This window comes from Scomber japonicus, chromosome 10, assembly GCF_027409825.1.
Source record: "Scomber japonicus isolate fScoJap1 chromosome 10, fScoJap1.pri, whole genome shotgun sequence".
In the NCBI taxonomy this organism is placed as follows: domain Eukaryota; kingdom Metazoa; phylum Chordata; class Actinopteri; order Scombriformes; family Scombridae; genus Scomber; species Scomber japonicus.
In genome coordinates, this window is record NC_070587.1 from 30969426 (window position 1) to 30983626 (window position 14201).

The 14201-nt window shown below is 42.4% G+C and overlaps 2 protein-coding genes across 2 annotated transcripts in view; one reads left to right on the forward strand and one right to left on the reverse strand.

Moving 5' to 3' along the window:
• Positions 1-14201, reverse strand: part of atg5 (ATG5 autophagy related 5 homolog (S. cerevisiae)) — a 52552-nt gene that overhangs the window by 32549 nt on the left and 5802 nt on the right. Inside the window, exon 6 of the mRNA XM_053326307.1 lies at positions 9430-9524. Coding sequence (XP_053182282.1) covers positions 9430-9524 — 95 coding nt within the window. The remainder of the gene's footprint in view (positions 1-9429; positions 9525-14201) is intronic.
• dctn3 (dynactin 3 (p22)) overlaps positions 1-14201 on the forward strand; it is a 49223-nt gene that overhangs the window by 19329 nt on the left and 15693 nt on the right. The window lies entirely within an intron of this gene.

Here is a 14201-nt window from a genome sequence, read left to right on the forward strand (position 1 = left end):
TTAAGCGGCAGATAAAAGGCTGCTGCTGGGAGAGAAAATTAATTAAGCTGAATAGACAAGAAATGTTCAAAAAATGCAGCATGTTTCTAAAGTTTAAAAAAAAATCGTTTTAATAATCATGATTTCAATTTTGACCCGAATAATCGTGATTATGATTGTTTTCCATAATCGAGCAGCTGTTAAACACAACACAATCAACTTGACGATCATTTTTCCAGGTCAGCGTTTTTGATAAGTTTGCTTTTGAGGCCTTTCCAGATATTTAATGGTTCAGTTCTTGCAACACTATTTGAAATGAAACATATTTCCTCACTTTCATGCCTATTATTTTGGTAAGAAGCCATGCAAATAGTTTGGGTTTTATCTACAAAGGGTTTTTTTTTTCAGATATCATCTCAAGCTCAACACACAACACATATTTTCTTTTTTTAGACAGAGCTTTAAACATCACAGCAAAACAGCAGCAAGTACATGTATCAATCAATGATGTCATCAGAGTAATTGGGGGAAATGTTCTGTAGACATTCATAAAAAAAAAAAGACTTGGCTTTAGTCGGAGGCTTTTAGCGCTGCAGCGACTTGAACCAGCTGCTGACTGAATCTGAGTGAGTTTATAACTGTTGTGATTAAGAGTGAAACTTCTCAAGTTGAGGCAGTGTTATAGAGTGTAATGATTTCCTTTTGATCTAATACCTTAACCCTCCTGTTGTCCTCGGGTCAAGGAAGGACAGGAGGAAGGAAGGAAGGAAGGAAAGGAAGAAGGAAGGAAGGAAGGAAGGAAGGAAGGAAGAAAGGAAGGAAGGAGAGAAGGAAGGGACGAAGGAAAGGAGGAAAGGAGGAAGGAAGGAAGCATTGAAAGGAGTAAGGAGGGGAGGAAGGGAGGAAGGAAAGAAGGAAAGAAGGAAGGAAGGAAGGAAGGAAGGAAGGAAGGAAGGAAGGAAGAAAGGAAGGAAGGAGAGAAGGAAGGGACGAAGGAAAGGAGGAAAGGAGGAAGGAAGGAAGCATTGAAAGGAGTAAGGAGGGGAGGAGGGGAGGAAGGGAGGAAGGAAAGAAGGAAGGAAGGAAGGAAGAAAAGGAGTAAGGAGGGAGGGAGGGAAAGGAAGGAAGTAAGGAGAGAAGGAAGGGAGGAAGGAAAGGAGGAAGGCAGGAAGGAAGGAAGGAAGGAAGGAAGGAAAGGAGGAAGGAATGAAGGAAGGAGAGAAGGAAGGGACAAAGGAAAGGAGGAAGGAAAGGAGGAAGGGAGGAAGGAAGGAAGTAAGGAGAGAAGGAAGGTATAAAGAAAAGGAGGAAGGAAGGAAGGAAAGGAGTAAGGAGGGAGGGAGGGAAAGGAAGGAAGGAAGGAGAGAAGGAAGGGAGGAAAGAAAGGAGGAAGGAAGGAAGGAAGGAAGGCAGGAAGGGACTAAGGAGGAAGGAAAGAAGCAAGGAAGAATGGAAGGAAGTGAGGAAAAGGAGGAGGGAGCAAAGAAAGAGGGAAGGAGGGGAAGAAAGAAGGAACAATTAAAGAAAGAGGGAGGAAGGAAGGGAAGAAGAGATGGGGTCAATTTGACCCGGGAGGACGACAGGAAGGTTATTGTTATTTATTTCTATGTGCATTGCAAGACTATATATATATAGATATACATAGATATACATAGATATACATATATATAGGTCATTTATATCTGCCACCAACTCACCATATAAATAGAAACATAAAGCCTGCGGGCCTTTTAGCAGCTTGGCAGCAGCAGACTGATAATAAAAACCTGAGAGTTTCCCACTGACAGTCACGGCTCTACTACAAACCATTACTGTACAGCAGCCATATCACCTGTTGCCTGTGGCATGATTACGCACAACTGTTTCCAGCATTCCCGTGTATGTTTTGTAATTGTCTGTGTAGTCACCACCTCCCACCTCCCCCTCGTCTCCGTCGGCTATTACAAGATATCTGGGGAGGCAATAGTCGCACACCACAACACAGAGGCGGCTGGAGGTGGGACTGCCTGCTCTTGCATCGGGGCCTCGTGAGTAAGCGCTGAGTCACGGTGTGAGAACAGAGAGGTTTACCTGTCGAGCAACAATGTAAGCAGTCTTTAAAAAAAAAAAAAAAAGGATAGTAATTTTCACTTTCCGCCACCCTCCCTCCCCCCTCCCTCCCCCCTCTCTCTCTTCTGGCTCTTTGAATCACAGAGTGGCGTCACGGCTGGAGCAGGAAGACAATAACACACCAGTACAGGGCTCATGTTAGGGCTAGGCAATTATGTCAAAAATCTAAAATCATGATTAATTGAACTTTTAACCTTGATTACGATTAATGAAGGATTATCTACACCGTTGATGAACCATTATGTATTTTCACAGTTTCTTTAGTTTAGTATTTTACACTGCTGCCCTCACGCATGAGGATCTTTAGGGAGTGAAAATAATGATGTTTTAACCTTTGTGTCGTTCTACCGGGTCAAATTGACCCTGTCTGTTTTGACTCTTCCTTCCTTCCTTCCTTCCTCCCTCTTTCTCTCTTTCTTTCCTCCCCCTACCTTCCTCCCGTCCTTCTTTCCTCTGTCCTCCCTTCCTCCCTCCCTCCTTCCTTCTCTCTTTCTTTCCTCTCCCTACCTTCCTCCTGTCCTTCTTTCCTCTGTCCTTCCTTCCTTCTCTCTTTCTTTCCTTTCCTTTCTTCCCTTCCTTCCCCCTTCCTTCCTTTCTTCCTCTCTTCCTTTAATTCCTCCCTCCCTTCTTTCCTTCCTCCCTCCCTTCCTCCCTCCTTTCCTTCCTTCCTTCTTCTCTTCCTTTAATTCCTCCCTCCCTTCCTTCCTTCCTCCCTTCCTCCCTTGACTCGAGGACAACAGGAGGGTGAAGGTGTGACGCTGTGGTTAATGTCTAGTTTACTTGATTAGAACTATATAAAGATCATGGTTTGGGTTAAGATGATCACTGGAGACAAGTTTTCAAATTCCTCAAAGATATGCAACCTTTGTTGTCTTGGCAACAGTGAACACCACGATTAATTGACATGAGCAAGATTAAGTCGATTAGAGTTTCTAAATGACGGTTTCAATTATTTTTCAGCCCTAGCTCAAGTGGACGCAATTTAAATGACAAAGAGAGAAGAGAAACTTGCAAAGACAGAAGTATATCTATATGAATTGTATTGAACCTTTAGGGCATGAGGCAGACACACACACACACACACACGCACACACACACACACACACACACACACACGCATGTTGCCCATGCCCATGAGGTGTCGTCGTCTCCATGAGGAGTGCAGGCCAGACGGAAATGAGCCCTCTGTTATTTGGACTGAGTGTTGTCATTAATTCTGTCTGCATCAAACACAGCACATGTTATTTACACTAAAGACCACAATCTGGCTTTGAAGGACTCTGAACATGTGTGTGTGTGTGTGTGTCTGGGATGGGATGGGAAGGGGGGGGGGCTTTCCTCTGTATAAGGCAGTCTCCTGTAAAGTCATCCACGGTGACTTCTGCCCGACAAAATGACGTTTTCTGCACCTTTTTTCCGTCCACTCAGACATCGCCTTTTTTCTTTATGAACTCAGAGCGGAGTTTCTTCACTGGGTTTTGTCGTGTCATGTTTGACTTGTCAGAACAACTCCGGCTAACAAAACACTGGATTTTCCTCTTAGTAACAACATAAGCTCTGGAGGAAGGGTCCATGTGCTTGATTTCAGTTCTGGTTTTTTTGTTTGTTATCTTTGTTTAACCCTCCTGTTGTTCTCAGGTCAAGGAAGGACAGGAGGAAGGAAGGGAGGAAAGAAGGAAGGAAATGAGTAAGGAGGGAGGGAGGGAGGAAAAGAGGAAGGAAGTAAGGAGAGAAGGAAGGAAGGAAGGAAGGAAAGCAGGAAGGAAAGGAGTAAGAAGGGAGGGAGGAAAAGAGGAAGGAAGGAAGGAGAGAAGGAAGGAAAGGAGGAAAGAAGAAAGGAAGTAATGAGGAAGGAAGGAAAGAAGGAAGGGAGGAAGTGAGTAAGGAGGGAGGGAGGAATGAAGGAAGGAAGGAAAGGAGTAAGGAGGGAGGGAGGAAAAGAGGAAGGAAGTATGGAAGGAGGAGGGAGCAAAGAAAGGGGGAAGGGAGGAGGAAGGAAGGAAAGAAAGAAGGAACAGTCAAAAGAGATGGGGTCATTTTGACCCGGCAGGACAACAGGAGGGTTAAAAAGATTCCTGCTTTATAACAACCTGGATCCAATTCTAAAAAAAACTAATCTAACATCTTGTTACTCACCAATAAACTGAAACTGGCAAAAAAAAAAAAACTGCCATAACTTGTATTTTTTATTTTATCAAGCACAGTCATTTTTCCACTCTTCTCCAGACTTTCCAGCCGCCCCCCCCCCCCACCCCCCTTCGTTAGGGTTGTAAATATGTAGCAGCTTGTAAGATGGAAACCACATCATCTCCAAAACAATACAGACTTTTCAGGGAATGTCACTTATTTACACACACACACACACACACACACACACACACACACACACACACACACACACACACACACACACACACACACACACACACACACACACACACACACACACACACACACACACACACACACACACAAAAAGGTCGTAAGAGGCTTTGATTCGCCAACTGTCGACTCAAACTCATAAACGAGCGTGGAAACTTTCAATTGAACCATAAAAAAAAAAAGAAACACGCCCCAAAGAGACGAAGCGGTTTGTGTTTCTTATTATTTTTACGGCTGCGACAAGTGCATGTCTGAGCGGAGCGGAGCGGGGTTGGGGTTGATGTTGGTCCGCCACTTTAAAGAGTCGCATTTTTTTTTTTATTACCAGACGAAAGAATGTTCTCGTGTCGAAGTGTAAAATGGTTTATTTGTTTATTTACACCACCGAGGAGGATGTGAAAGTAAAAACAAAACAAAAAAAAGCACTCATGAGCGTTTTTTTTTTTTTTTAATCTCCATTGCACATTGCAAAGCGACCGCAGCGTTGACAGTGACTGACAGCTGCTCACTCCGCCCTCGTTGTTATGTAAAAATGTAAATAGGTCAGTGATGGTTTTTTAATGTCCATGTGGTTTAGTTTAAATTTAAAGGGTTAAAATATGAAAATAAATGTATGAATAACTTCACACATTCTTTTTTTGTGGACTCAACATCAAATTTCTGCTTTTAATCAATTTTGAGAGAGTATATTAGAGGATTATGGCAAAAATGTCTAAGTGGTGTAACCATAAAAACTTTGTACCAAATAATTCAACTTGCTTAAAAACAGTAAATAGTCAATAAAACAGCATATCAACTAGTTTGGCATGATCTTACATTATAACTTTTATATTAAATAAAGCTAATGGAATACTATTGTTCTAAATATTACATTTCATCTGGAGAATCATGGAGATCAGGAAACATTTACTTTATTTAACCCTCCTGTTGTCCTCGAGTCAAGGAAGGAAGTTAGGAAGGGAGGAAGAAGGAAAAAGGAGGGAGGGAGGGAGGAAGGAAGGGAGGGAGGAAGGAAGGGAGGAAGGAAGGAAGGAAGGAAGGAAGGAAGGAAGGAAGGAAAGAAAGAAGGACACAAGGAAGGAAGGAGGGAGGGACGAAAGGAAGGAAGGAAGGGACGAAGGAAGGAAGGAAAGAAGAACAGAAGGAAGGAAGGAAGGAAGGAAGGAAGGATCAGTATCAGTATAAGTCTATTTAAATACACTGTAGGTGATAAAATATTTAATATTTATCATTCTTTTGTGGTTACACCATTTGACATTTTCAGGAGCATTCAGTGTTACTTTTGGTTTAAAAAATTGGTGTAAATGTCATTTTAAATGATATAAAACCAACAAAAAATTACAAAATGTACCTTTTAATAAACCTGATGCTGCTTTTAAATCTATTTTTAAACATATTTTGGAATTGCTCATAACGCCAACCCTTATTTGTCACTGACCCATATGCAGGTCTCGTTAAAAACGCTTCACTATAAATCATCACGGTGGGAAATTACCAGCAGCAGTCACAGCAAATACGATGATGGTATAAAGAAAGTTAACCCTAAGGACAACCCTGTTCTGTTTCTAATGTCTCTGTCTACTATCCTCTCATCCTCCGCTGCTCCGTTTCTGTTACGTTACTTTATTTTTCTCAGCTTGTCTTGACAGGCCTTAAAGTTTTAATTCTCCTCCACAGAGCCTTTGTGTGTGTGTGTGTGTGTGTGTGTGTGTGTGTGTGTGTGTGTGTGTGTGTGTGTGTGTGTGTGTGTGTGTGTGTGTGTGTGTGTGTGTGTTTGCTGTGATTCGAGATCAAGGCTAAATGCATGTTCAGCCACTAGACTCAAAGCAGACTGTCAACATGTTATTGTAGCAAAAAACCAGATGTTTTCTCGATCTTTATTTCATTCGGTTGAATCAAACGAGACCCCCTCAGTGTCCAGCTAGATTTAAAAAAAAAGGACTTTAAACGAACTTTAATCTTATGAATCTTTTTAAAAAGTTGCTTAACCCTCCTGTTGTCCTCAGGTCAAGGAAGGACAGGAGGAAGGGATGAGGAAGGAAGGAAGGAAGGAAGGGAAGGAACAGGAGGGAGGGAGGGAGTAAGGAAGGAAGGAAGGAAGGGAATAAGAAAGGAATGGAGGGAGGGAGTAAGGAAGGAAGGAAGGGAGTAAGGAAGGAAGGAAGGGAGTAAGGAAGGGAGGAAGGAAAGGAGTAAGGAGGAAAATAGGAAGGACGTAAGGAAGGGAGGAAGGAAAGGAGTAAGGAAGGAAGGAAAGGAGTAAGGAGGATAATAGGAAGGAAGTAAGGAGAGAAGGAAGGAAGGAAGAAAGGAGGAAGGATGAAGGAAATAAGGAGAGAAGGAAGGAAGGGAGTAAGGAGAGAAGGAAGAAAGGAAGGAAGGAATGGAGCAAAGAAAGAGGGAAGGAGGGGAAGGAAGGAAGGAAAAAAGGAGGGAACAGTCAAAACAGACGGGGGTCAATTTGACCTGGCAGGACGACAGGAGGGTTCATATATTCCCCTTTAGTGCCAGTCCAACTCCTGGCATCTGACATTCCCAATCCTGGAAGTTTTTCTGCTTCACACTTTTCCATCCAGCCCCAACAACACTTGACTCAAAGAGCGTGGCACTTTTCCCCCCACTGTCTGGCTTGCGGCATGCTAATCTTTTCCAGGCGACGATCGGCCGCTTATTCATCCCCTTCTTCTTCTTCTCTAAAAAAAAGGGAATTTTCACCTGAGTCAGGGTAAAGCTGCGGAGGCTTAGCCGGAAACACCCGACCTAAGGCACGCTTGTCTGTCTATACGCCTCCTGATCCCAGACTGAGCCCCCCTTGAGCCCCGTCAACCGGTTCATGTCAGTTCAACAGACGGGGCAGAGTCATGGGTATCCAATGTACAGGAACAGATGAATAACCCTCTAAAAAAGGACAGTAGGGGTAAAACGAAATCCCACACATGTCAGACAGTTATTGTTTTTGTTTCTTGGCCCTCGTCAGTCAGAGAGAGACTCATATTTTTTTTATTAGGAGGCCACGAGGACGAGAAAGCAGCAGCAAAACAAGAAATTACATGTAGCACCTTACGAGAACATGTTCGTCATTAATCTCTCTTTAACCCTCCTGTTGTCCTCGAGTCAAGGAAGGAAGGGAGGAAGAAAGGAAGGAAAGGAGGAAGGAAGGAAGGAAGGAAGGAAGGAAGGAAGGAAAGGAGGAAGGAAAGGAGGGAGGAAGGAAGGAAAGGAGGAAGGAAAGGAGGGAGGAAGGAAGGAAAGGAGGGAGGAAGGAAGGAAAGGAGGAAGGAAGGAAAGAAGGACAGATGGAAAGAAGGGAGGAAGGAAGGAAAAAAGGACAGAGGAAAGAATTAAGGGAGGAAGGAAGGAGGGAAGGAGGGAAGGAAGGAAGGAAGGAAGGACAGAAGGAAAGAAGGAAGGGAGGGAGGAAGGAAGGAAAGTAGGACAGATGGAAGGAAGGAAGGGAGGAGGGAAGGAAGGAAGGACATATAGAAGGAAGGAAGGAGGGAAGGAAGGAAGGACAGACAGAAGGAAGGAAGGGAGGAACAGTCAAAACAGAGGGGGACAATTTGACCCGGGAGGACGACAGGAAGGTTAAAAAGATTTCACTTCAGCATTGAGTGAAAATGAGAGAAATGGCACATGAGCAGGTTCAAACTAGGGGAAATATTCAGCTTACAGTTTAAAGGTATGAACTATGACTCACCTACCAAAAAAAAAAAAATGGGTTTTTGAAGTTTAATTATGACCTCAGATAGGAAGAGAAACTTAAGATTATCTATCACAGGAATGAGGAATATGTCAAAAAAAGGCCACAGACTCCTCTTCTGAACAATATGGAAGGCTGATAAGTGAAAAGTGAAAAGATGGAGGTTTGGTTTGTTTTTGGTGCTTTGGAGAGACTGAATATACCTTAAAATGAAGAATAGGATGCAGAAAAAGGCCAAATCGAACGGTCCATTTCACCACCTGCCAACTGCAGATTTTTAACACAGCATGACTCTAATGGTTGCTAGGAGACAGAGTGAGGCAGTATATCTTTGCTTTTCTATTTCAGTTTAGTTTTTAGTTTTAGTTTTGACTTGTTCCTTCTTTCCTTCCTTCCTTCCTTCCTTCCTTCTTTCCTTCCTTCTTTCCTTCCTCCCTCCTTCCTTCTTTCCGTCCTCCCTCCCTCCCTCCCTCCTTTCCTTCCTTCTTCCTTCCTTCCCTCCCTCCCTCCTTTCCTTCCTTCCTCTCTCCCTCCTTCCTTCCTCCTTTCCTTCCTTCTTCCTTCCTCCTCCCTTTCCTTTCCTCCTTTCCTTCCTTCTTCCTTCCTCCCTCCCTCCCTCTCTCCTTCCCTCCTTCTTTCCCTTCCTTCTTCCTCCCTCCTTTCCTTCCTTAACTCGAGGACAACAGGAGGGTTAAGAAAAAAGGCTTAACTTGTAGAACTGAAAAGGATGAAAGAATGTGTGACACCAAATATGGTTTATCATCAATCCTTTTTAATTTCATTCTTTAACCACAAAGATGAACTTTCAAGAATGTTCCCATCAGTCCTCATCACTATACATTTACTCTCATCTCATACTCCAAGTATATAAGTTTAGTTTTAGTTAGTTTTACATTGTTCATTGTAGTTTTTTATTTAGTTTTCGGGTTGTTGTTTTTTGTTTTTTTTAAATTGTAGTTTTTATTTTAATTTCAGTTCAACTAAATTATTTCTTCATTGCTAGTTTTAGTTTTAGTCTTAGTTTTCACTAACTATAATAACCCTGGCTTGGATGGAGGTGATTTCCCTGCTGAAGCAACATCAAGACCAACATGATGGGGGATTTTAAACGTGGCTCTCTGGCTCCATCTAGTGGACAAACTTCAGCATTTCCTCAACTCAAAAAAAGAAAATCTGTTTGTTTGTTTTAAAGTTTTGTTGGTTTGTTTGCATGTGTGTGTGTGTGTGTGTGTGGGAGAGAGAGAGAGAAAGAGACAGACCTGGTATATCCTGAAGGGAATATATCTGAAGCCTCCTTCCTCAGTTGAATACTCCATCAACTTCCTGTTCATAGCCCAGAACTGGTCGAATTTATCTGTAGCAACACAAACACAGAGGTAGAAAGGGAGAGAGAGAGAAAGAGAGAGAGAGCGAGAGCGAGAAAGAGAGAGAGAGAAAGAAAGAAAGAAAGAAAGAGTGTGAGAGGGAGAGAACGAGAGAGAGAGAACGAGAGAGAGAGAGAGAGACACAGAGAGAGAGAGAGAGAGAGAGACACAGACAGAGAGAGAGAGAGAGAGAGAGAGAGAGAGAGAGAGAGAGAGAGAGAGAGAGAGAGAGAGGGAGAGGGAGAGGGAGAGAGAGAGGGAGAGGGAGAGGGAGAGAGAGAGATTATTAAAACAGTACGGCCTGTTTCTGAATGCTGTGACTGCGGCTAAATTAAAGATCATAAAGATCATAAAGACACTGCAAAACATCTTCATCATTCTTGTAGCCTGAAGTCATTTAAAGTTGTCAGTTGTTGGACACAATAAGCAGGTGTGGTTGCCTTGGAGGAAGAGAGTAATGCAATATAAAACATCTGGATGTGGGTCAGTGACAAATAAGGGTTGGCAAGATTTCACCTTTTTTTTTTTTTTTTAACCAAAAGTAACACTGAATGCTCCTGAAAATGTCAAATGGTGTAACCACAAAAGAATGATAAATATTAAATATTTTATCCACCTACAGTGTATTTAAGTGGACTTATACTAATAATGAGTGTAAATGTTTCCTGATCTCCATGATTCTCCAGATGAAATGTAATATTTAGAACAATAGTATTCCATTAGCTTTATTTAATATAAAAGTTATAATGTAAGATCATGCCAAACTAGTTGATATGGTGTTTTATTGACTGTTTACTGTTTTTAAGCAACGTTGAATTATTTGGTACAAAGTTTTTATGGTTACACCACTTAGACATTTTTACCATAATCCTCTAATATATTCTTCATTGACCCTCCTACCTTAAAGTGCACAGTGATGGTCCAGGGTAAGACAGTGTTGGACACATGGAAGTCAATGTCAAATGGTGTAGCCACAAAAGAATGATACATATTAAATATTTTATCCACCTACAGTGTTTACAGTATTTAAGTGGACTTATACTAGTTGATATGGTGTTTTATTGACAATTTACTGTTTTTAAGCAAGTTGAATTAGTTTTTATGGTTACACCACTTAGACATTTTTACCATAATCCTCTAATATATTCTCTCAAAATGGATTAAAAGCAGAAATTTGATGCTGAGTCCATAAAAAAGAATGTGTGCAAGTTATTCATATGTGTATTTTCACATTTTAACCCTTTAAATTTTAGCAGGTAAAAGTAAGTACACTGAGCTCAAAGGTCAAAGGTCAGCGATGGAAGTATCATTAATAAAAACTCATTCAGTGTGTTGTATCTGACTTGCTATAACAGAGGAGCTCGACCTTTTGGCTTTCCGCTTAAAAAAAAAAGATTTCATCATCCAAAACAATCCCACCCAGCATGTGGCAGTTTCAAAGTCTCCGCCTCTCGCTTTCACACCAGCCCTCTGAAAACCTTCTGTTTTCTCTCTCCTGGATGAAAGTTTGAGAGTTTGAGCCCATCTCGCTCGGTTTTCTCGCTCTCTGTTTCTAATCTGTTTTGGATGTGAAAGTTTTGGTTTAGATTAGGTTTCATGTCTCACTTTCATATGTAAACAGGTAGGGGCCATCCTCTTTCTGTTGGGTTACCTTCAGTTTAACTTTTATGTCCGCTTCTCTGTTTACGGAGAATATTTCACACCCATAACAGCTTTGCATTCGTCTCTGTGTCTAAAATGATTGATGAGGGTTTTTTTTATTAATATGTGACATTTCTCTCTCTGTGTGTTTCTGCTCTCTTCAGATGAAGACTCAGTTTCAGGGGAAAGTGGAAGCGAGATAAGCAGCTGATGTTTATGAGTATGTCCTGCAAACACATTCATAATGTCACATAAAGTCCATAAAATAACAGATTACATCCAATTTTCTGGCTATTATATTTCATTATTGTACTATTTGTTCCATAAATGTACAAAAGTATGCATTTGCTGCTTCTGTTGGTTTTCTTTCCTTCCTCTCTCTTTTCTCCCTCCATCCCCTTTTCTTCCTTCCTTCCTTCCTCCCTCCCTCCTTCTTTCCTTCTCTCCTTCCTTCCTTCCTTCTCTCTTTCTTTCCTCCCCCCTACCTTCCCCCCTTCCCTCTTTTCACTGTGCTCCCTTCCTTCTTTCCTTTCCTCCCTTCCTTCCTTCCTTCCTCCCTCCTTTCCTTCCTTCCGTCCTTCTCTCCTTCCTTCCTCCTTTCCATCCTTCTTCTCTCCCTTCTTCCCTCCCTCCTTTCCTTCCTTCTTCCTCCCTTCTTTCCTTCCTTCTTCCTCCCTTCCTTCCTTGACTTGAGGACAACATGAGGGTTAATCTTCCTGTTGTCTTCCTGTCAACTGTGCAACTTTTGTACTCCTGGGTCAATTTTGGCTGGTTTGACTGACCTTTTTATCCAACTTATTACCACAAGTTTTGCACAAATATTTGGAAATTATGGTCAATAGGACTCATTTAAATGAAATCGTAGCTCATTTTTAACCCTCCTGTTGTCCTCGAGGCAAGGAAGGAAGGAAGGAAGGGAGGAAGAAGGAAGGAAGGGAGGAAGAAGGAAAGAAAGGATGGAAGGAAGGGAGGAAAGGAAAGAAGAAAGGGAGGAAGGAAAGGAAGGATGGAGGAAATAAGGAAGGGAGGGAGGGAGAAAGGAAAAGAGGAAGTCTTAAATGTCACATAAAGTCCATAAAATAACAGATTACATCCAATTTTCTGGCTATTATATTTAATCATTGTACTATTTGTTCCATAAATGTACAAAAGTGTGTATTTGCTGCTTCTGTTGTTTATTATTAACTCTCCTGTCGTCCTCGAGTCAAGGAAGGAAGTTAGGAAGGGAGGAAGGAAGAAAGAAGGAAGGGAGGGAGGAAGGGAGAAAGAAGGGAGGAAAGGAAAGGAGGGAGGAAGGGAGAAAGAAGGAAGGAAGGATGGAAGGAAAGGAGGGAGGAAGGAAGGAGGGAAGGAAAGGAGGGAGGAAGGAAGGAAGGAAGGAAGGAAGGAAGGAAGGAAGGAAGGAAGGAAGGAAGGAAGGAAGGAAGGAAGGAAGGAAGGAACAGTTAAAACAGACAGGGTCAGTTTGACCGGTGAGGACGACAGGAAGGTTAATGCAACATTTCCCTCCATCTGTTTCACATTAAACGTCAGCTGAAAGGCTTTCTGCTGTGGAACATCTTCAGGAAGTGTCTTAATCCACAAACATCAGCTTTTTATTATTTTTTACAGAACAAAAATAGCAAAATATGTGACGTTATATCTGTTACAGGTTTAAAAATATAGTTTTCTGGTTTTATTCTAAAACAGCTGTTGGAGATTATAAAAGGATTCATGAAGTAGTGATATTAACTTTCCTGTCGTCCTCCCGGGTCAAATTGACCCCGTCTGTTTTAACCTTCTTTCCTTCCTTCCTTCTCTCTTTCTTTCCTTCCTCTCTCTTTCCTCCCTTCCTTCTTTCCTCTCTCCATCCCCTTTTCTTCCTTCCTTCTGTCCTTCCTTTCTTCCTCCCTCCCTCCTTCTTTCCTTCTCTCTCTCCTTCCTTCCTTCCTTCTCTCTCTCTTTCCTCCCCTTACCTTCCCCTTTCCTTCTTTCCTCTGTCCTTCCTTCCTCTTTTCCTTCCTCCCTCCCTTCCTTCCTTCTTTCATTTCCTCCCTCCTTTCCTTCCTTCCGTCCTTCTCTCCTTCCTTCCTTCCTTCCTACCCTCCTTCCTCCTTTCCTTCCTTCTTCCTCCCTTCTTCCCTCCCTCCTTTCCTTCCTTCCTTCCTTCTCTCTTTCTTTCCTCCCCCCTAGGTTTCAGACTCTTTTAATTGAATATGTCTGGTTATTCACCCTGAGTTGTAGCCCGACTCCTAACATAACTCAGTACTGATGTATTTATGCACATTTCCGCTTCAGGAAAGTACACAGCATTATTGTTTCCTGATAATTATTAATTCATGAGGAGGAGCAGCATTTTAATTATAGATCACAGCAATCAACTTGACCTGCCGTGACTCCAAAATATCTCACACCAAATGTCGGGTTTAGTTTTCAAAGACGGGATGGAGGTTCACACACCCCCCCCTCCTCCTCGTCCAACAAGAAAATCAACCTGTCTGGTAACGGAAAAGGAAGACGTGTGTGTGTGTGTGTGTGTGTGTGTGTGTGTGTGCATGAGTCAGGTCACAATTGTGTGCGTGAGCAAGTGTGAATCTGTGTGTAGGTGTTTAAGCTGAAGAGACAACATGTGCACATCAGTGTTAATGAGTGAATGTGTGATGGTATGATTGTGTGTGTGTGTGTGTGTGTGTGTGTGTGTGTGTGTGTGTGTGTGTGTGCGATGGCGTGTGTGCGCGTGTGATGGTATGATTGTGTGTGTGTGTGTATTTGTGTGTGTGTTTGCGATAGCGTGTGTGCGCGTGTGATGGTATGATTGTGTGTGTGTGTGTGTGTGAGCCAGTGTGAATCTGTGTGTAGGTGTTTAAGTGTTAATGAGTGAATGTGTGATGGTAGGATTGTGTGTGTGTGTGTGTGTGATGGTATGATTGTGTGTGTGCGTGTGTGTGTGTGTGTGTGATGGTATGATTGTGTGTGTGCGTGTGTGTGTGCGTGTGTGTGAGTGTGTGTGTGCATGTGTCACTTCCCCAGCAGCTGCTTGTGGTCTT